The sequence below is a fragment of the Adiantum capillus-veneris genome, chromosome 18 (assembly GCF_014529385.1).
Source record: "Adiantum capillus-veneris isolate H3 chromosome 18, ASM1452938v2, whole genome shotgun sequence".
NCBI classification, from domain to species: Eukaryota; Viridiplantae; Streptophyta; class Polypodiopsida; order Polypodiales; family Pteridaceae; genus Adiantum; species Adiantum capillus-veneris.
In genome coordinates this window covers 76,111,655-76,131,535 of record NC_140948.1, presented here as the reverse complement: position 1 = coordinate 76,131,535, position 19,881 = coordinate 76,111,655, and the positions used below count along the sequence as shown (strand labels likewise).

General features: G+C 45.2%; 1 protein-coding gene and 1 pseudogene across 2 annotated transcripts in view; one reads left to right on the top strand and one right to left on the bottom strand.

The window, feature by feature from the left end:
* LOC147435910 (transcription factor GTE9-like) overlaps positions 1–19,881 on the top strand; it is a 92,447-nt gene that overhangs the window by 22,639 nt on the left and 49,927 nt on the right. The window contains exons 2-9 of one of the 2 annotated variants that reach the window (XM_086488819.1): positions 15,699–16,283; positions 16,358–17,235; positions 17,318–17,360; positions 17,458–17,598; positions 17,697–17,785; positions 17,923–17,992; positions 18,104–18,178; positions 18,260–18,378. In XM_086488819.1, the coding sequence (XP_086344945.1) occupies positions 15,800–16,283; positions 16,358–17,235; positions 17,318–17,360; positions 17,458–17,598; positions 17,697–17,785; positions 17,923–17,992; positions 18,104–18,178; positions 18,260–18,378 (1,899 nt within the window). In that variant the 5' untranslated portion in view covers positions 15,699–15,799. Of the gene's footprint in view, positions 1–15,698; positions 16,284–16,357; positions 17,236–17,317; positions 17,361–17,457; positions 17,599–17,696; positions 17,786–17,922; positions 17,993–18,103; positions 18,179–18,256; positions 18,379–19,881 lie in introns of both variants that reach the window. The other variant, XM_086488818.1, reaches the window with a different exon arrangement.
* On the bottom strand, positions 1,125–1,529 carry LOC147435911 (protein ELC pseudogene; annotated as a pseudogene).

Here is a 19,881-nt window from a genome sequence, read left to right as displayed (position 1 = left end):
CCCATTGTACTCAGTTTCAATCAATCAAACTAAGTCTTCTGAGTCAAGTTCAAGTTTCTTAAGTCTTAATCATGATTTTAAGTACTTAATTAAGGATTAGTAACTAGAATCCTCATAGTTGCCATGATGTGGGAATTAACAGAAAGAGCTTTGGATGCAGAAACACTACAACAATACATTTCCTTCTCCCGGAGTTTCTACTACCCTGGGCTTTATTGGCACTGCCGTTAAGGCAGGGTCTAAGGGGAGGAAATTTGTCTCCACTATCATAGCGTCTTTGGCCAATCAAAATTTGGCTTGAGGGGCTTGTTTTTTGAGGTGGACGGCATGCACAAAATTGCTATTTTTTGTTCGTCTAGTAGTAGGGGCGCGTTGACGTCAGCCAAGGTGACCCTTAGTTGGCAACCTCTACAATAACGATGTCTTCTGCCCCTTTCAAATTACCGGCAACCCTTAAAGCAGCCACCTTTGAGCGTGTTGCTGCTGTGTTCCTAAGAAATAGCAACATACAATTAACCTGTTTTCTTCTCTCTTTCCCCAAAATCGGAAAAACCTGAACCTGATGTGGTAACAGGCAATTTAGTACCCAATCTGCACTGTTGGCTAATCCAAAACCACCAGCAAGCTGCCCTATTCACCCTCCTCAAAGACGCTGAGATTAGAGCTTCAGAAGGGAAGCGTGGCGTTTCTAAACACTAGAACAACCATACATACAACCGTGCCCCCGGTAAGGTGTGAGTTTCACAAATCAACTATTCACCATTTGAGAACAAGAAATAAAGCTTCAAATAATAACTACATCTTTTGTGGAAAACTTCAATAGTAAATTGTAGAGGAAACACAAAACTTCACAACTTGCATTATTCATGCCACGCTAAGCATGAGAGAGAGAGAGAGAGAGAGAGAGAGAGAGAGAGAGAGAGAGAGAGAGAGAGAGAGAGAGAGAGAAATGAATGCATAAAAATCAAGAAAGGATAGAGATAGTTATATAAACTCGGCAGCTGTCATGAGTGATTGTCGATAATCGAATCAAAGAATGGGAGAATCTGTCTGCAAATTCTATCAAAAGAAAACTGTACTATAAAAGCTTTTATATACTATTCCGTCAAACAGGACTGCCAGTTTCAACATTGTCCTTGAGCAGCTCTTATCTTAACGGCAAGTGCCCTTTGAAAGAATTGTTCCCTGGAAAGCATTTTTACAAGTCTCATGTAAGAATCCACTGGTACAATACCCATTTGGGCAGCTTGATCTAGACAGTATAATTCATCTTCTATAGCCAGGTCTAAAGATGTACATTCAAGAAGTTGGTATGAGAGAACATCACAAGGTTTGAAACTATCATCTACATCTATTTCCACATTATTCTTGTCATTAGCCAAGAGCCATGTCTCCAAAAAGTCTGTATTTACTTCAAGATTCTCTTTTTGCAATTCGAGCTCTTCAACACCCTTTTTGCACAACCCTTGCCGGTGCTTCAACAGGCCCTCCATGTCCATCAAGTTGAGCATATCTTTCTCTTTGACCATTCTATACTCGCCTAGGTCCTGTTGCAGGCAACCAGTAAGTGTATTCAACAGATCCTGCCTTTTGTGAGGAGTATGACCTGTTGTACCAAGCAGAGGATTTGTAAATGTTGACGTTGAGTCTTTGCCATTGGTTGACCATTGGTGTGTAGGAGGGGACTTCAACATGTTGGAGGACCCTTCTGACAGGATCGAAGGCAGCCATGCTACTGTGCATGGAGTCGAGTTAGCAGCTTGGGAGAGGTTCTGTATGACCTTGAGGGTCTCGGATACATGGCAGCATTCTGGCTTTGTGAGGCCTCCAGAGAGTCTTGCCTTCTCTAGATCATACCGCAGAGTGGGAGGAGTGAATCTATCGCGGATAGATCGCTTCTACACTAGTGACCACTCAGTGACTTGGGGGGATCAGTGGGCATCCTGGCAGGGACATCCTTCTCGGACCATGCACCAGTGATCCTCACAGTGGCAGACAGGCAGAGGAGTGGGAGCACGATGCTTCGCATCCCAGAGCGGGTCTTGTTGGACACAGCACTCAGAGAGAGGGTAGAGGCTCTTTGGACAGAGGGCATGGACAGCCAGGCTCTACCGGCAGACAGAGTGGCCTTAGGCCTAGCTCAGCTTAGCCACTTTTTTCTCCAGGAGTCTTTGGCTCGACGGGCCGCAGCGAGAGAGGAGGAGCAGCGTCTTAGACGAGGCATTGCTTCACTACAGAGGATGCAGGAGCAGCATCCAGACAGTCCATGGTTGGAGGAGCAGTTACAACAGGCTCGACAGGAGCTTGTTCGCACAGAGGAGAGGCGCCATGAGTTTGCCTTTCACCGACAGGCATCTCAGTGGACTCAGGTAGGTGACAGAGTGACAGGTGCCTTTTTTGAGACAGTAGGACCTCGGCACTCGCATGCCAAGGTCACTCAGCTGAGGAGACCCGATGGGTCAGTTGCTTGTGAGCCTGAGGATATGCGTGCAGTTGCTATTGACTTTTACCGTGAGCTACTGACGGCTGAGTCCCAGTCAGAGAGACAAGATGCATGCAGGGAGCAGGTTTGTGCGCAGATGCCTTGTCTTGTGACTGAGGAGATGCGCCAGAGGCTGGAGATACCTCTTCAGCTTGAGGAGCTGCACACGGCTCTTAGGGCCCTTCCTCGTGGTAGTTGTCCAGGTGAGGATGGGCTGACTCCCAGTTTCTTCTTGGAGTACTGGGACTTGCTTGGCCCAGATCTTTGTAGTGCCTTTCAGTACATTCTGCACACAGGAGTGATGCCGGATAGCATGAGTGAGGGCCTGATTTACCTCATTCCAAAGGAGGGTGGCTCCTTGGATGAGATTCGACAGTGGTGTCCCATCACCATCCTCAACTCAGCCTACAAAATTCTTGCCAAGGCTCTGAGTTTGAGGATTTAGCCACTTTTGGAGAGCCTTATACATGGGACTCAGACAGGTTTTGTCAAGGAACGCAGTATCCTTGACAACATCTTCACTTTCTGGGAGGCTTTTGCCTTGGCACGTCTCCGTGGGGAGGACCTTGTGATTCTTCTTCTCGATTTTGAGAAGGCATACGACAGAGTTGACTGGGACTTTCTAGAGGGCACGCTTCGCAGGATGGGCTTTTCAGATGCTTGGATCAGAGGGGTGTCGGCTTTGTACAGACAGGCTCACAGTCAGGTGCTTTTGGCAGGAGGTAGAGGAGAGCGCTTCATGCTCACACGATCGGTCAGACAGGGTTGTCCTCTTGCCCCCTTTCTCTTTCTGTTCTATGCGGAGGCGATGAGCAGATTTTTGGTGTCACAGCAGGTTGGTTTGAGGGGCTTAGCACTCCCGATATGGGGAGATAAGCTTCTAGACGCTGAGTTTGCCGACGACTCAGCCTTGTACTTAGAGGGCTAGGAGGCCAATTTACACAGGTGTGGGTAGGCTCTTGAGACCTTCTGCTGTGCATCGGGCACATTGATCAAATGGAGAAAGACAGTGGCTTTCTCGGTTGGCAGTGCTCCTGTGCCAGAGTGGATGCCAGGAGAGGGTTTCAGGTGGATTCCCCCAGGGACTGCAGTTCGATACTTGGGTTGTCAGGTTGGTTTGGATTTGTCCCCCGAGCAGCAGATTGCTCCTCTTCTCCTGTCCATCAGGAGAAAGCTGTTCCACTGGAGCTCAGCACGACTTTCGCTGGCTGGTAGAGTAGTAGTTGCCAACCAGGTGTTGTTGGAAACTATGTGGTACATCACTTCTTGCTGGATCTTCTCGAGTTCTTGTATCAGCCAGGTAGAGAGGCTGATCAGGAAGTTCCTTTGGTCAGGTCGCGACACTCAGGTTGCCCGAGCCAAGGTGGCTTGGTCGGTCATCACACTTCCTTGTTCTCAGGGAGGGCTTGGGATCATTGATCCAGCACAGCAGAGCAGAGCCCTTCTTGGGAAGTTCGTCGTCAGAGGACTTCTTCCAGGTGAGGAGCCCTGGAAAGAGTTCTTGCTGCAGAGGCTTCGTGCCAGGGTGCCTCAGTCAGGAGGCCCTTGGCAACCTTTGACCAGATGGATCTTTACAGAGTTGCGCCGAGTTGGTTTGAGCAGGAGACTGGAGGACCGATTCGCTGTGAGTTTGCTTCGCTCTTGGGAGCTCTTACGGCGTGGCCTAGAGCAGAGACAACCGACATGCACGGAGGAGCGCCTACGACAACCCCTCGTCTGGAACCCCATGGTTAGCACTCAGAGAGGCCACCTGGTTGGGAGTAGGTCTCATGTGTCATGGGGTCCCATGGCAGCAGGTCCAGCGCGCTCTCTAGGTGACTGGCTAGAGTTCACAGGTTTGTCAGAGGAGGTGCAGGGTGTCCAGCTACAGGGCATGAGAGGGGTTCAGAGCATGTATCAGGACATCTCAGAGTCAGTTCCAGCTGAGTGGCTCACGCCTCTCGAGCCAGTAGCACCCCGATGGATGGGAGCCTTCACACGACTGGAGGTTCTCATCTCAGTCAGGGCTTGTTCAGAGACTGTCCCAGCCCTGTTCTTTGAGCTTCAGGGTGGGGGACGATTACAGCGAGTTACAGTAGAGGCCTCGCAGGTAGCAGAGTGCTGTTTCCAGAGGATCCGAGTTGTGGGCATCTGTGGGAGGACTTGCGTCATAGACCCTGACCCAGCAGCTCTCGAGACAGGACACTGGAGGCTATGGGCTTGGGAGTGTTGTCCATTGACACGAGTACAGTGGGACCCTGGTGAGTGGCTATGGAGGGACCCCCTTCTCTTCTGCAGACCGCCCAGGAGTCCCTTTCTTTCAGTACACTGTTCGGCTTGGACGTCATATACTTGCAGCGCAGAGAGAGGCCCGCCCCGCTGCAGCACGTCATTGGCAGGAGGAGGGTCTCACAGTTGAGTTCTTGGCAGCTTTTTGGCAGAGGCTGTGGGACTCCAGACAGCCGAGGCGCGTCACTTTGTTCCAGTGGTTGGTTGCACACAGAGCCACAGCAGTAGGGAGCTGGCTTGTGCATAGTGGTCTCTCGGCCGCATGTACAGCCTGTGACCAGTTGGTGGAGAGTCAGCGACACTGTCTTTGGGACTGTCCTTCGGCCCAGGAGGTGTGGCTACGAGTTCTTGGGCTGATGCCTGCCCTCTCCGCGGCTCGACAGTACACTTGGGGGGCAGCGGCTTGGTCCACCCTCACGGGCCCGGCACTGCAGTTTGAGCTATCTTCCACCAGCAGGATGATAGTGATACAGGGGGGGCGACCTGCACTCCAGCCTGCTACAGACCTTACTCCACAGGAGTGGTGCAGTGAGAGAGAGGAGTGCTGGGAGCTCATCAGCAGCCTAGCTCTTTGGTTCATCTGGCGGGCCCGTTGTTTCCGCATCTTTGAGGCTCGCCCTGTGCCACCAGCAGAGACTGTTCGTGACTTTTGGCTAGAGCTGATCCATACTCTCAGAGGACAGCTTGAGGGACTACAGGGCAGCTCCGACCGCATGCGGGAGCGCTGCGAGGCTTTCCTTCGACTCTCGCGCCTTGGGCCTTTCTACACCATGGTCCAAGGGGTGCTTAGATGGCACTACTGTCCACCTGTGTGGCTCTTCCCTCCTCCCATTTCTTGATCTAGCCCCATTGTATATATGCTGTTTTTTCATTGGGAGAGTCTCCCCATCATGCTTGTTGTAGCCCTCTCTTGCAGAGGTGGATGTAGCCCTATGGGCAGTTCTCATTAACTAATAGAAGGATCTTTTTCTTGGAAAAAAAAAAAAAAGTGAAAAATGGTTTGCATTTGGTTCCCTTAGTTCGTTAGAACCCTCGGATGCGCTACCATCTGATTCCCTTACTGCTCCGGAATCCTGTGATGAGCCGTCATCTGGTCTCCTTGATTCATTCTCTTCACTTGAGACTCTTGCCCTGTTGAGGTGGATACTATCCCGTCTGTACGCATTCCAAATCCTTGCTTAGCATGTCCCATAGGTCTGTGAATAGAGTTAGACTTTGGTTCTAGAAAATACTTTGGCCTCTCTTATGGAAAACCACAATAAAACCACTCAATCTAGTCCCTCAAAGTAATCTTCCGAAACGGAGACATTGGCAAATACGTATCCCAAAACGTTTGGCAATAATCATCATCCGTATCTTTCTTCAAATGATGCCAAGCCGTGATGACATCTCTTTCATGTTCGTCTGATATCCAAGTTGACATCAAAATTTTCTTGAGTTTTAACCACGTTGCAGGTGCTTCTCTGCGTAACAACAGAGTAGACCACCATGTGTGTGCAGTTCCTCTCAAGATGCTGCCCTTAGCACCTTGGAAGGTTCGGTGAACCAACCTCTAGATAAGGCGACGTTAGACTACTGTATAAACTCAACAACTCGATGGGTGTCGTGGTAGCGTGAAAACATCTCAAACATGACGGCTTGACCCCCTCCCTTGAACTCCTTGGTCTTCTTGCTCATCTGTTCACTGTCAGAAGAGGACGAGCTCTCCTCCTATGAAGTGCTAGATGGCCTCCCATGCCTTATGGACTTTTTTAGAAATTTGTTTTCCTAGCTTTTCTTGCTTTTTTTTCGCTTCTTCCGCCTTTTTTCATCCAAATAACCAAGGAAATCCATCGATTTTCTCTTCTTCCGAGAGTGCTTCAAGCCTTTCATTATCCGGTTCATCTTCTTGTCAAGAGCTCTTTCTACGATTACAATTTCCACTTTTATGCACTCCGCTTGTCTCCTAGCTTTCTTCCCGACCTCAGAGGAGAATCAATGACCTCACGCCATCTTGAGTGAGTCTCATCCATCAAGTAATTCTTCAGGTGTTTCACATGTTTCGGATTTTGGGAGTACTTTATTAATTTTGTCACACACGTGTCAACCTGCAATTGACGTCTGTACTCCGCTTTGGCTAACTTCTCCGCTGAAAATTTTCCCAATTCTTTATTCTTTTCTTCAATTCCCGCGCCAAATTTAACTTTTCTTTACCTCCCCGTTGAGTGTTGTTATCTCCGTCAGATTCTTCGTGAGAACCCATGTGTGCTCTTGGGTTCTTTATGGCTTATGCCCCTTAAGACACAGCGATGAAGACGGGAGCTCGCCCGATGCGCGATGGAGTAAGGGTGGGAGTGGCTAATAAGCCCGGGCCAAGGACACGCAGCTTTTTTGACAAATAAAATCTTCACTGCTCTGTTAGATTCTTCTCGAGAACCTGTGTGTGTTGCAGAAGGAATCGGATCCTCCGTAGAAGAAGAATCTTTTTGAGCTCTGATACCACTGCTATAGGCTTTTGGACACTCCAAGCGAGAAATCAATAGCAAGACACGAAAAGAAACTTCAAATCCATTGAACTTTAGTAGAGAGAGAGAGAGAGTCAACACGGCACGGCAGAGTTCTGCGCCCAGATACACTAGCCCCAAAGTCTGGCGCCCCTTTCGGTATTTCTTTATTATTGCTCACAGCAAAGTACAACTCTCGGGGTCCTCTGCCCTTAGACTTTGGGTCTAGATGCGCTGCAGAGAGTGAGAGGCCCAAGGGCTCTTTCAAACTTACAAGGGATGCCCAAAAGCAGAGCCCCAAAAGCATCTACTCTCAAAAGCTAGTGCTGGAGACTCCAAAAGCAACTAGTGTAATTTGTGGAAATCCGTACAGCCTGCCACGTGGCACCAGCAGTGCAAAATGCGAAAATCCGTACGGCTTGCCCCGTCAGCATGTTAATGCGATTTACGAAAATCTCTCCTAGAGTCCAAGCTTTTTGTCTTTTAGGATTTTGGGCCCCCCTGCCGGTGGTTCATAAGTTCTTTTAGTTGGTCGCTTCAATCTCTCTTGTCCACTTGGCCATTTCTCTTCCAGTTGGGCATGCGACATCATCACTTTGTAACACGCTCCTCTCCGAAAAAACTAGTAAATCCGGGGTCTCATCAATCTTTGTTTGTGTAGAGCTTTGAACACTTGGTCAGATGCTTTCAAAGCTCTTCTTTGGATTTGGAGAAAACTATGATACTATGAAACAATGCACATACATAGTGTTAATGCACACACATAGTCTTGTTGAACGTTGCGGGGGCATTTGTGAGGCCAAATGGCATCAGCAAAAACTCGTACAATCCGAAGAATATCTTGAACACGGTCTTGTATACATCTCCATGAGGGACCCTATTTGATGATATCAACTTTTAAGGTCGATCCCACTGAAACAAGTAGAATCTTGTAATCTATCAAGTATGTATCATCGATCTTGGGTATTGGAACCCTGTTTTTGATGGTAATCTTATCAAGACCCTCGTAATCTATACACATCCTCCATGATCCGTCTTTCTTGTGCACAAGTAGCATTGAAAAACAAAAAGGTGAAAAATAGTACTGGATCAAACCCTCTTCTTTTTTATTTTCAAATCAAAACTTCTAGAAACTTCACATCTTTAGATTGCGAAAAGCATATTGACCAGTGCTTTTTTGTCTTTCACTATACCTTGGTAGTAGACCTTGCCTAGTCTTGAATTGATTTCCTCTCAACGTCACGTCCTCTTTCTGTTTCTTCAGTTGCAACTTTGTCGAAAAGCAACCTCTCCAAAAAGACACCTTCCCTCAAAAGAAAATTCTCCCAAAAAGCAGCTTCTTCCAAAAGCAACTTGTCCTAAAAAGCAGCTTGTTCAAAAAACCAATTTATTTAAAAAGTGCTTCTTTAAAAGGCACCTTCGTAAAAATGAAATTTATGTAGAATGCTTCTTTTGAAAAAAAAAAAAAGCCTTTGTCGCCTTAAATTCTTTGTTCTCATGTTGCTTCTGCTCTTCTTCGCGCATTCTGGAAGATGAAAAAGCTGTAGTTCTGGATTGGACTGCTCTGAGAGAAATATTTTTTTGATCTCTAAGACCACTATAACCGGCAAGCCACTAGCGAATTGGTGGAATCACAACAATCACCAAACTGAACCAAAACAGCAAAATACTTGAAAGTTGAGAAAGAGAGAACATCACATTGCAAACAGGACACTATAGATAGGAGGCACGGAGTGCTGAACTTCCACTCTCAGAAGCATTGGCTCCTTAGTCCAGCGCCCCCTTTTGATTTTTTTATATTCATAATCGTAAAGCACTATTGCTGGGGAGTCGCTCTCTGCAATCGTGCCACTAGGCAGTGACTTGCCATATAAGATCCCCGAGGGTGCCCAAAAGCAACTATTACAGAAACTGCCGCCCAAAAGCTCTCTTGCTAAAAACATAGCGCCCAAAAAAAGCTTTGCAAATAATCTACTTGCCAAAAACTGTCAAAAAGTTGCATGCTCAGCGTACCACATCACCACCCAGAAATCCAGCGGGATTCGTAGGCAGCCACATCATCATTTCATTAGTCTCTCTCTCTGGTATGCGCAACTGTCCTCGTGGTTTCAGAGACACGGGTTCAGTATGGAAAGATTGCCCCCCTTCCAATACTCTCTTGAGGCTCCATCACTGGCAATTACACGAAAGGAGATTAATAAAATCATCCGAGAGGATCTTATACAGTTGGATACTAAGAGGACATGGGTAGACCCTACACAAGAATTGGGCACGAAGATGGCCGACTACAAAGAAAACTTCCTACAACTATCTGAAGATGGATTTGTGATTCGCCCGAGTTACATGGATACCCACCTGTCTCACTGAGAGCAGAATTTGCAAGTTATGCAGAATGGAGCCGGAGACAGAATTACACTATATATGCCACTGCACAGTATACTACGAGATACGTGGGCGTTTTCACTGCCTCTTTAAAGAAGGCTTTGGACCTCTAGATAGAATCATGCAATACCAAGATCAAAGATGCTTAGTCTTGTACCTACTGGAACTACATCGGCACAGGGATAATCTAATGAGAAGACAAAGAGCACTACAGCCTCAGAGGCAGATCACAGACTTCTTCGGATCGAGAGAAGCAGGAGTGGAAGGGGAAGCAAGAGGCCAGCAGCCAACACAAAGGAGTACCCACATTCATACCAAAGGCACCCTAATTGACAGAGCAATTGAGCTTAGGAAATCGAGACGACCACGACCAAGATGCAGAAGCACACTTCACAGGAGGAGACTACAACAAAGGATTAGAAGCATTCTAGCTAGACACCCAGAATGATCCTAAGAAGTTTATTTAATACTTTGTATTTAGTTTCACATTTAAATTTCACACTTTTCACACTTAGTACTTCAGTACTAAGGTACCTAGACATTGTAACAGATTCACCACTTTTGTATCAGTTTGGTCTCATAGGTCATTCTGGCCTTTTGAAGATGTTAATATAACATTTCATTTCATTTCATTTCTCTCTCTCTCTCTCTCTCTCTCTCTCTCTCTCTCTCTCTCTCTCTCTCTCTCTCTCTCTCTCTCTCTCTCTCCTCCATTCAGGCTGGGTCTGTTTTGCCACGCCATCATCATTTTGTGACAGTAGGGGTATAAGAGAGGAAGGAGACTCCAAGTCTTGTTGTAGAATTCTTAGTCCTTAAAAACTTTGTGTGTGTCCGCGCGCGCACGAGTGCCAGAAATGCTCTAGCATACAAGACATAAGAGACCCAAGGTGCCATTGAGGCCAGGTTAAGAGCGGTAAATAGAATTACACATAAGGCATCATAATGCATTGGACTATTCTGAGACGCACATGCAATAGCCACGTTGATAGTTTCCAATAGCTGAGCTTTAAATGCAATCTTTGGAGTACCCAATTGAGTTTTTGCGCCGCAGACACATTCCAGCCAATTGGATATCCTAGGTGGCGTACTATGACCTGAGGGGGAACAATCTCCCCTGGCCATAGAATCTTGTGCCAATCAGGTTCTTGGATTTATGAAAGTTAACATGCAGTCCAGCTGCCAAACCAAATAAATGCAGAGCATGCATAATCCGTTGTACATCCTCCTTAGCGTTTTTGGGCATGAAAAGGGAGTCATCAACATAGACTTGTCCTATAAATTGCTTCCCGGAAGGCAGAGCCAACCCATGCAAACGGCCATAAGAAGTGAGGGCCTCAAGATGTAACGGCAAGGGGTGCGAAGCAATTGCATAAAGCAAAGCACTAAGAGGACAGCCTTGTCTGATCGAACGCCTGAGAGCCCAAGCACTTGTGCAGAAGTGCTCTGAGCATCCAAAAGAAAGACCATTTGTGAGATTTTCGGTCCAAAACCGAGGCTCTACGTTGTTTCTGGAATAGAATCCCAAACACGGTATCAAAGGCCTTATGTCAACTTGCACGACTGATACATCATACTGAGTGTATTTTGCATATTCCATGCCAATAATGACATTTGCCAGATTGTCAATAATGTGTTGACGAGGTATGAGACCGTACTCGGATTGATGAAGTCCTTGATGGAGGCAATCTTTAATACGGTTGACTATCATTTTGGACATCAATTTGTAAACCACCGGCATAAGAGTGATGGGCCACCACTTAGAAAATTGGTCATAAAAAGCAATAGGGGGAACATCCTGCTTGTTCCAAGCTGTATTCATCATTACCAGTAATGGTTGCTTAAGGTGATCCCAAAAGGACAAGAAAAATTCAACGGTAACCCCATCCCAGCCAAGAGATTTTCATCTACCCAAGTCCCGCAAACTTGCATGCAACTCTGCCTCAATGCACGCAACTTCTAAACTTTGTGCTTGATGTACAGAAATGATAGGAGCAACATGTGACAGAAAAAGATTGCGTGGTTGTCTGGCTTCTTGGGTAAGAGGGGGCGGGGCTTCAAAGATCTTCCCAATATGAGCAACCAAAGCATCTATCAACTGCTGTGGGGAAGATTTTTATTCCCCGGAGGGAAGTTTGACTCTTTTAATGTCCTCAAATTGACGAGAATGATGCAAATGCTTGAAGAACTGTTTGGAGGCACAACCTTTATCAGCAAAAGCATGTTGCCTTGCACGAATCTGCCACTTAGCCAATTTGCTCTCATCATTATGTTGTATAGTAGTGCGGGCTGAAATCAATGTATTAAGTTCAGCCTTCGAAAGTGAGAAGGAATTAGCGATATGCATTAATCGTTGATAGGTATCCCTTGCCTGCTGAACATTGCCCCGGAACTGAGACATATAGTGCTTGCCATAATCACGAACCACACATTGGACATGCATAACGAGACAAGATCCTCTCTCTTCTTCTTGGAAGATAAAATTAGTTGAGAAAAATTTCCTTATGCTAGAGAGAAAATATGCGGAAAACTTTAGAGAGAACAACAAGAAGTTCTAGAGAGAGGATTTTGCTAAGAGAGAAAGGAGTCCCCAATTGTTATAGAGAAAACTGTAGTTTTCTAGAGAGAATAGTAAAATCCCGTCACATAGTACTTTAAAAAATATTGAAGACATATTAAGTTGACTCTGTTTACAATTCTATTTGACTTGTTGGCAAGAGAGTGGAGTGGCTCTCCCTAATGTAGTAGGTAGTACACCCAACTCAAACCACTAAATCTGTCCAAATTCTTTGCATGGTAGGTGCCAATCCAAAACCCTCAAGGTAAAGCTGAAACAGTTGAGGATTATCTGTCAAGTCCTCCGAACGAGCTTTCCCTTGACTTTCATTTCCTTATGCTCCAAGATCTGCTTAGGTTAAAGAATTGCCTTTGTTTCTTCTACCTTTCGCTACTAGTTAGGCCCCATATCTTGTGGCACTTGTCCCTGGAAAGGTTGTAGAAGACTTACATGAAATGCATTATGAATCCTCCAATGATATGGAAACTTCAGTTGGAAGGATACATTGTTGATCTTCTACAAGATCTGGAAAGGTCCATAGTATTGCATACTAAGCTTTCCCTTTCCCTCATCTTTCTAAGTCTTGTCTCCTTAAACTTGAGGAGCACCCAATCTCTTTCCTTTACAAGGCAAGTTACGTCTATGCTTATTTGTGTCTCTCTTATGCATGTCGTGAGACTTTTGCAAAGTCTCCCTAACCTTGGCAAAAGACGTAGAAAGATCTTCAACAAAGCGATCTGCTTGACATATCTTGTCCTAGGTGCACAAGATAAGGCAGAACCTTATTGCCACCCCTTAACAAGCTCAAAAGGTGCCTTACTTGTGGACGTGTGAACTTTGTTGTGGGCAAACTCCACCAATGGCTTACATATGCTACTCGGATTTATGGGAAACATAGACTTCAATAAGTCCAAAACCTCTGAATTGGTAACCTTTGACTCGCCAGTGGTCTGTAGATGAAATGATGAAGAAAACTCTATGAGTGGTGTACCCAAATGCTCACAGAATGCCCTCCAAAACAAGCTAGCCACTTTCGAATCTTTGTTTGACGCAATAGACTCTTAACAGGTGGGACATGACTTGCTCGAAGATTTACGAAATGTTTCGGCTCAACAGCCGAACTATGAAACTTGTTTCAGGTAACGCATTTAGCAGCTCTAAAACCTTGATACGTTTCGGTGAAAACACTTGTTGAAACAACTGAAACTTTTGTTGTATTCAACTAATGTTTCGTAACTTCATCGACTTAACGAGACTTAAATATAAAGCTTTTGTAGACACAACAAAAGAATATATATTTTTTTCCCTCATGCCAAAAAAATGATATTGGCTTTTTTCTTCTTAAGCTTCCAACACAGTGGGCACTCCATCTCTCTATCTTTCCCTCCATTTGTCACTCTAATTGTACACATTTGGTTATTTAAGAGTGTGCATATGTGGAAAGAAATTATTACAAGGCGGGCACCACGTGCCAATAGAAAAGAACAGACTGAACAGACTTTTAGCACTCCAATAACAACTGAACTGAGAGAGAGAGAGAGACGACACGCGACACGGAGTAGCGGAATTCCACCCCAGAGAGTATTGGCCCCAAACCTTGGCGCCCCTTTCGGTATTTCTTTATATTGCATCAACACAGTACAAGCCGGTACTCCAGAGTCTGCACCTTCGCCAGGAAGCATGCCAGAGAATGAGCTCTAGCCTCATATTAAAGGCCCTTGGCCTGAAAAGCAGTTACAGTAAAAAGCCTTTAAATCTCAAAAGCTTCTGGTCCAAAAAGCAATGCCAAAAGCTGCCAGCATAATTTACGAAAATCCGTACAGCCTGCCACGTCATTTGCCAACGCAAAACGCGGAAATCCGTACAGCTTGCCACGTCATCATGCCAGTGCAATTTTCGGAAATCTACCATGTCATCAGTTTTTGCGTGTGTCCGGATCCTGCTTATTTTCTTCCTTTATGTCACTTGGGGCCCCATCGAACGGGGTCCCCATAAGTTGGTAGGACTTCTTCTGTTACTTGTTCCTCTTAGGGTTTAGGCCCCTCGGCCACATTTGTATTTTGGCTCCATTCTTTAGGCTTTGACACGTCAGCAGTTTGTTACAGAAATAAATGTATCTGTATGTTTAGTTACTTATACATGCATGCACACACCCATATATGGGTGTGTGCTTATGAATGTAGATGTGGCTGTGCATTGTGTACATACACACACATATATTGGTGTGTGCCTATAGATGTCGATGGGGCTGTACATTGTGTACATACACACATATTTATACACGTGTTATTACTAAACCGGTTTTTCTCTTTTCTTATCCTCAAACGAAACATTTCAAAACCTCGAAACCCCAAAACAAACAAAATCACAAAACGTTCACTTTACAATGCTTTGGTATCCCATGATATATTAAAACATGGTTAATGAACAATCTAGCCATATAATCTGCTTTGATTGTCTTCTTCACTAGAACAAGGTGAGTCTGCTTGTTCTATCCACAAATAGTTCAGATGCCATCATCCCCACTTTGAGTCTTCAAGGGGTCAAATATAAAATTCATACCAATACTCTGCCATACCAACACCGATACTCAATCTGGAATTGGTAAACGTCATAGGGGTCTTGTTGCTTTGTACCTGTCATACTTCCATCTGTTGGCATCCACACAAAGTTACAAACACATCCACATCTGACTTTGAGCTGAGGCCAATAGAAGTAGTTCTCTACTGCCGTGAGAGTCCCTCAATGCCTCCGTGCCCAACATATGGTGCGTATAACAATTTCTGCCACAAAGCCTATGTCACACACAACTTCGTCCTGTGCATGAGGGAATCGTCCTTGAGAGTGTATCTAGACATCATCCTCATTGTGCAGTTTATCAAAGATAATATAAAAATTTCGATTCGAAGCGTACTACTCCCTCTTATCATTAAACTCAAAGAGGAATATGGTCGTGACTGGAAAAATCTGTAGCTTGCGAGATAAGACATCTGCAACCACTTCTTCTTGCCCTCACATAGACAAATGAAACTGAAACTGCATCAGACAACTTCAGCTAAGGCAAAAAATATCTTAAATTCTGATGTTAGTGTGCACTGTAAAGTCTGCGCCAAGCAAATAATGCTTCCAAGAACTCCAAGCATGTATCACAGCTAAGAGCACCTTGTTGAAGATCTGTGCAGCCTTTTCTAACTTTAGGAGAAGGCGAATCTCATAAGCCACTACATGGCCATGCTGTATCAGCTACATTTTCAACAGAGTAATTAAGGCAGTTGGAAATCAGAGAGCTAATATTATTTTGTAACTCATCAAAACAATGTTGTGTGGTTTACTTGTGCATGCATAATACATTTTCTTGGTATGTTGTTTGTATCTGTTTTGGCAAGCAGAAGCTCTGCTTTTTCTGCACAATGCACCTGTGACCAAAAAGAAAACAGGAGAAAAGCAACATCAGTAGAATTTCTATGGAATACTGATGACCTGTTTTAACATGACATCACATAATTCAACATGCTCTGTCGTCGTGCAGGTGACTGAGCCTTTGCATGAATTCCAGGGAGGAGCAGAGTAAGAGCTCTCTAAAGTCTCTGTATACTTATTATTCCTTGAAACTTCTGGGCCACAGCATCTATGGCTTCCACCATGTATGCTCCTTTCGATAACCAGCATTACATGTGTGGCCATGTCTCGTCACAAAATTTCTCTTTCGGATCCAGTATGTACAACATGGAGACTGTTGGAGAGTCCGACACTCGAAGCCAAAGAACAGCTGAAGTTTGCCAGGATCGAATGTATTCCTTTTCAGAAACAAATTCAGAAGATTCTTGCAGTGTGAGAGATGATTCGACAAGAACTCATTGTGACACATCTGTCAACTCAGCTTCTATACTGCTCAGCTCAAAGGTATCCCTTGCCACCAGGGTGGGAAGAAATAACTTGCGTAAACAACTTAAGAAGGAACTGGACTTGGTTAGAAACATGATTTCTATTCTAGAAGCTCGGGAGTCTGATCTTAGAAGCTTTTCAATGATGCCTGAGTTTGAGACTAATGTATCATCATCAAAGTCTGCTTGTGAACCTGCTCGTAAGCGAGGCGAGTATTTGGAGGATGCCGGTAAGGGATCAGTCATTTTACATGTTTTTTTGGTGAAGGTCAAAGAAAGGTCATAACCTAGATCATTTATGTAGATTTTGCACCTGCAAATGAGAGATTGGTGAGACTGGACAAACCGAGAACAAAGGGGGGTGTGAAGCGAGCCCTGCATTTGAATGCAGACTTGCAGATCTCAAAGCGGCAGAGGTTTGACTCTGATGCCAAAAAGCTGGCAGACTTGATGCGACAATGTGGAACAATCTTGAAGAAGCTTAGAACCCACAAGTACAGCTGGGTCTTTAATCAGCCAGTCGATTTTGTAGCGCTTCAAATTCCTGACTATCCACTTATAATCAGATACCCTATGGATTTGGGAACCATAAAATCGAAGATGGAACTTCATGTATACAGTTCCCCTTTAGAATTTGCAGCAGATGTAAGATTGACATTTGCTAATGCCATGAAATTCAATCCCAAAGGTCACGATGTGCATTTTATGGCCGACTTTTTGTTGAAGGTCTTCGAGGAAAGGTGGGAAAATATGGAAAGAAAGCTTAAGCAAGTAAACCTTCACGGTGATAATAGGATAAGGGCATATAACACACCTATAGAGACTGTAGTGCAAAGTTCCAATCCCTGGGGTTCTGCTGGCTATTCTTCTGCTACCGCCGCGTCAAGGGACCACAAACAGTTGAACGGCAAAGTCCTCAGGTCGAAGGCGATGACCTTTGAAGAGAAGCAAGTTTTGACTGAGATGCTAGAGGAAGTTCCTATTGAGAAGTTGGATCAAGTGATGGCAATTATAAAGAGGAAGGATCCTGATGTAAAACCAGTGGATGGTGAAGTCACAATTGAAATAGACTGTTTGGATACAGATTCATTGTGGGAACTTTACGACCTGCTGATGCATCCCAAAGTGGCCAGTAAAGCAATCTGTCAGGAGTACAAACAGCATAACGGTGGAAGTGCTCAAGTAAGCAAGCCACCCTTTCTTAACTCAAGTTATTCTTTCATAGTAATTTATATTTGACTAAATTTGTGATCCGTATTTATAGCCCCACCCTCGAGCTGCCAACCCATATCAAATTTCTGCTGGAGGTAAGTGGCTTTCTAGATGGAAACGGGTCTCTAGTAGCTTGAGGTTTGGAGATCTTAGGGTTTTGTCTGCTTTACATTCTGTGTCTTGATTCATCAGGTGGGGAGATGAACGATGAAGATGTTGATATTGGTGGTGATGTGCCCCCTACAAGCTTTGCTCCCGTTTCTATTGATAAAGATCCAGTTGCCTGTAGCAGTCCAAGTATCGGTTCAAGCAGTGACTCGTCGTCTAGTAGTGGTTTGTTCTTTCGGGATCAATTTTGGCTTCTTGGTGGCATTTTCCGATGCAGCTTATTCGAAAGAGCCAATGATTGAGTGATGCTAATCTGGTTGCAGATTCCGAGTCCGGCGACTCTTCTAGTAGTGACTCAGATGCAGAAGATGCTCAATCTCGTGGGTCAGAATTAAAGCTTTGTTCGGGAAAGGTATGGGCAGGCAATCTTATCTTCTTTTAGTTCCATTTTCTTGCTTTATCTGCATGCGTGAATGAACACCTTATGTGAAGGAGCCTGAAACTTAGTGCCCTTCTTTGTGGACTTTGTTCATCCTTCTACAACTGCAGGAACCCGTTGGTTCAGGTGCTGTCTGCGAGCCAAGGGGCAGCCCCACCCCGAAGATGGATGACGCAAAAAGTGCGTGTGCCCACAAGACACGCAAGTTCAGTTTCTTATTTCTGTGGGTGCACATTGAAATCTGTGCTCATGCAGGCTAAACTTTTTGTACTATTAATCGTCTGAATACAGGACCTTTAAGTGACCTTGACGAGGAGGTTTCTGTAAGCAGACCAACTGCCTTGGAGGCAGAGCATGTTAAATCAGGTCTTTCACTGGATGATAATTGCGCTTGTGTGTGCAGTTTCCTGTGCTTTAATTCTTAATTAACTGGTGGTATTTCAGCAGATGATGCTCATGGTCAAGAGCCTCAGACTAAGGAGAAGCTTCACCGAGCTGCTCTACTGAGAAGTAGATTTGCAGATACAATACTGAAGGCACGGGAGAAGACTTTTCCATCTACTAAGGTACCCCTTTGTTATGTACTTTTTATTTTCAAGTTTTTGGTTTCTCATGATATACTCTTTGCATGTTGGCATTTCTTCCTGTGACTTGTCGTTTTTGGACTAGAACTTATTCCGGGCGATTGAGAGTGACTTTCATTTTTTTTTTTCTGAGAAAAAGATCTTACCATTAGTTAATGAAAACTGCCCATAGGGCTGCAAACCACCTCTACTAGAGAGGGCTACATCAAAGGCATGTGGAGACTCTCCGAGTAAGTGAACAAAATATGTACAATGAGGCTAAATCAAAAAATGGGAGGAGGATAGAGCTACACAGGTGGCCGTGGGGTCATCTGGGCGCACCCTGGACCATGGTCAAGAAAAGCCCTGGGCGCCAGAGTTGCAGGATAGCCTCTCTGCGCTCCCGCATGCGGTAGGAGCTGCCGTGAAATCTCTCGAACTGACCCGTGAGAGTATGGATCAACTCCAACCAAAAGTCACGAACAGTCTCCGCCAGTGGGACAGGGCGAGCCTCGAAGATGCGGAAGCAATGGGCCCACCAAATGAACGAGAGTGTCTGGCCACAGACGAGCTCCCAACATACCTCTCTCTCATTGCACCACTCCTAGGGGGTAAGCTCTGTGGGAGGCTGAAGTGTAGGTCGACCCCCTTGGATCACTATCATACTGCTGGTGGAGGCTAGCTCAAAATGGAGCGCAGGGCCCGAAAGGGTGGACCAGAGAGCAGCACCCCAAGTGTATTGTCGCGCTGTGGAAAGAGTTGGCATCAGTCAAAGAACCTGAAGCCAAATCTGTTGTGCCATGGGGCAGTCCCACAGACGGTACTCCCGACAGTTCATGTCACAAATTGGTGACGTGGCACCCTTCTGGCCACAGGACCAAGGGCCCCTGATAAAATGCGCCGAAAGGCTGAAATGCTGATGTGGCAGCCCAGAAATCGTGCCGGATTTTGCACCGGCAGTCCGTACACAGTACGGAAATTACATTGATGACGTACAGTCCGTATGCTATACGGATTTGTGCAAATTATGCTGGCTGTTTTAATTAGCAGCGTTTGGGAACTTTGCTTTTGAGTTAAAAGATTTTTGGGGCTCCGCTTTTGGGCATCCCTTGTACCAATAAATAAGTGGGTTGGGCCTCATTACTCAGGGCATCTGGACGCAGAGTCTGAGAGTGAGCGCCTATCGACTTTCTTTGTACTTTGAACACAGTGTCACAAACGGGAGCGCGTAGCAATATAGAATGTACTTGGATAAATAGAATTTATCACTTAATATTGAGCCAGAGTATATAGAGAGAAATAGATAGAGAAATGAAATGAAATGAAATGTTATATTAACGTCTTCAAAAGGCCAGAGTGACCTATGAGACCAAACTGATACAAAAGTGGTGAGTCTGTTACAACGTCTGAAAAGTGTGAAAATGTGAAAATAAATGCGAAAAACTAAATACAAAGTATTAGATAAACTTCTTAGGAGCATTCTGGGTGTCTGGCTAGAATGCTTCT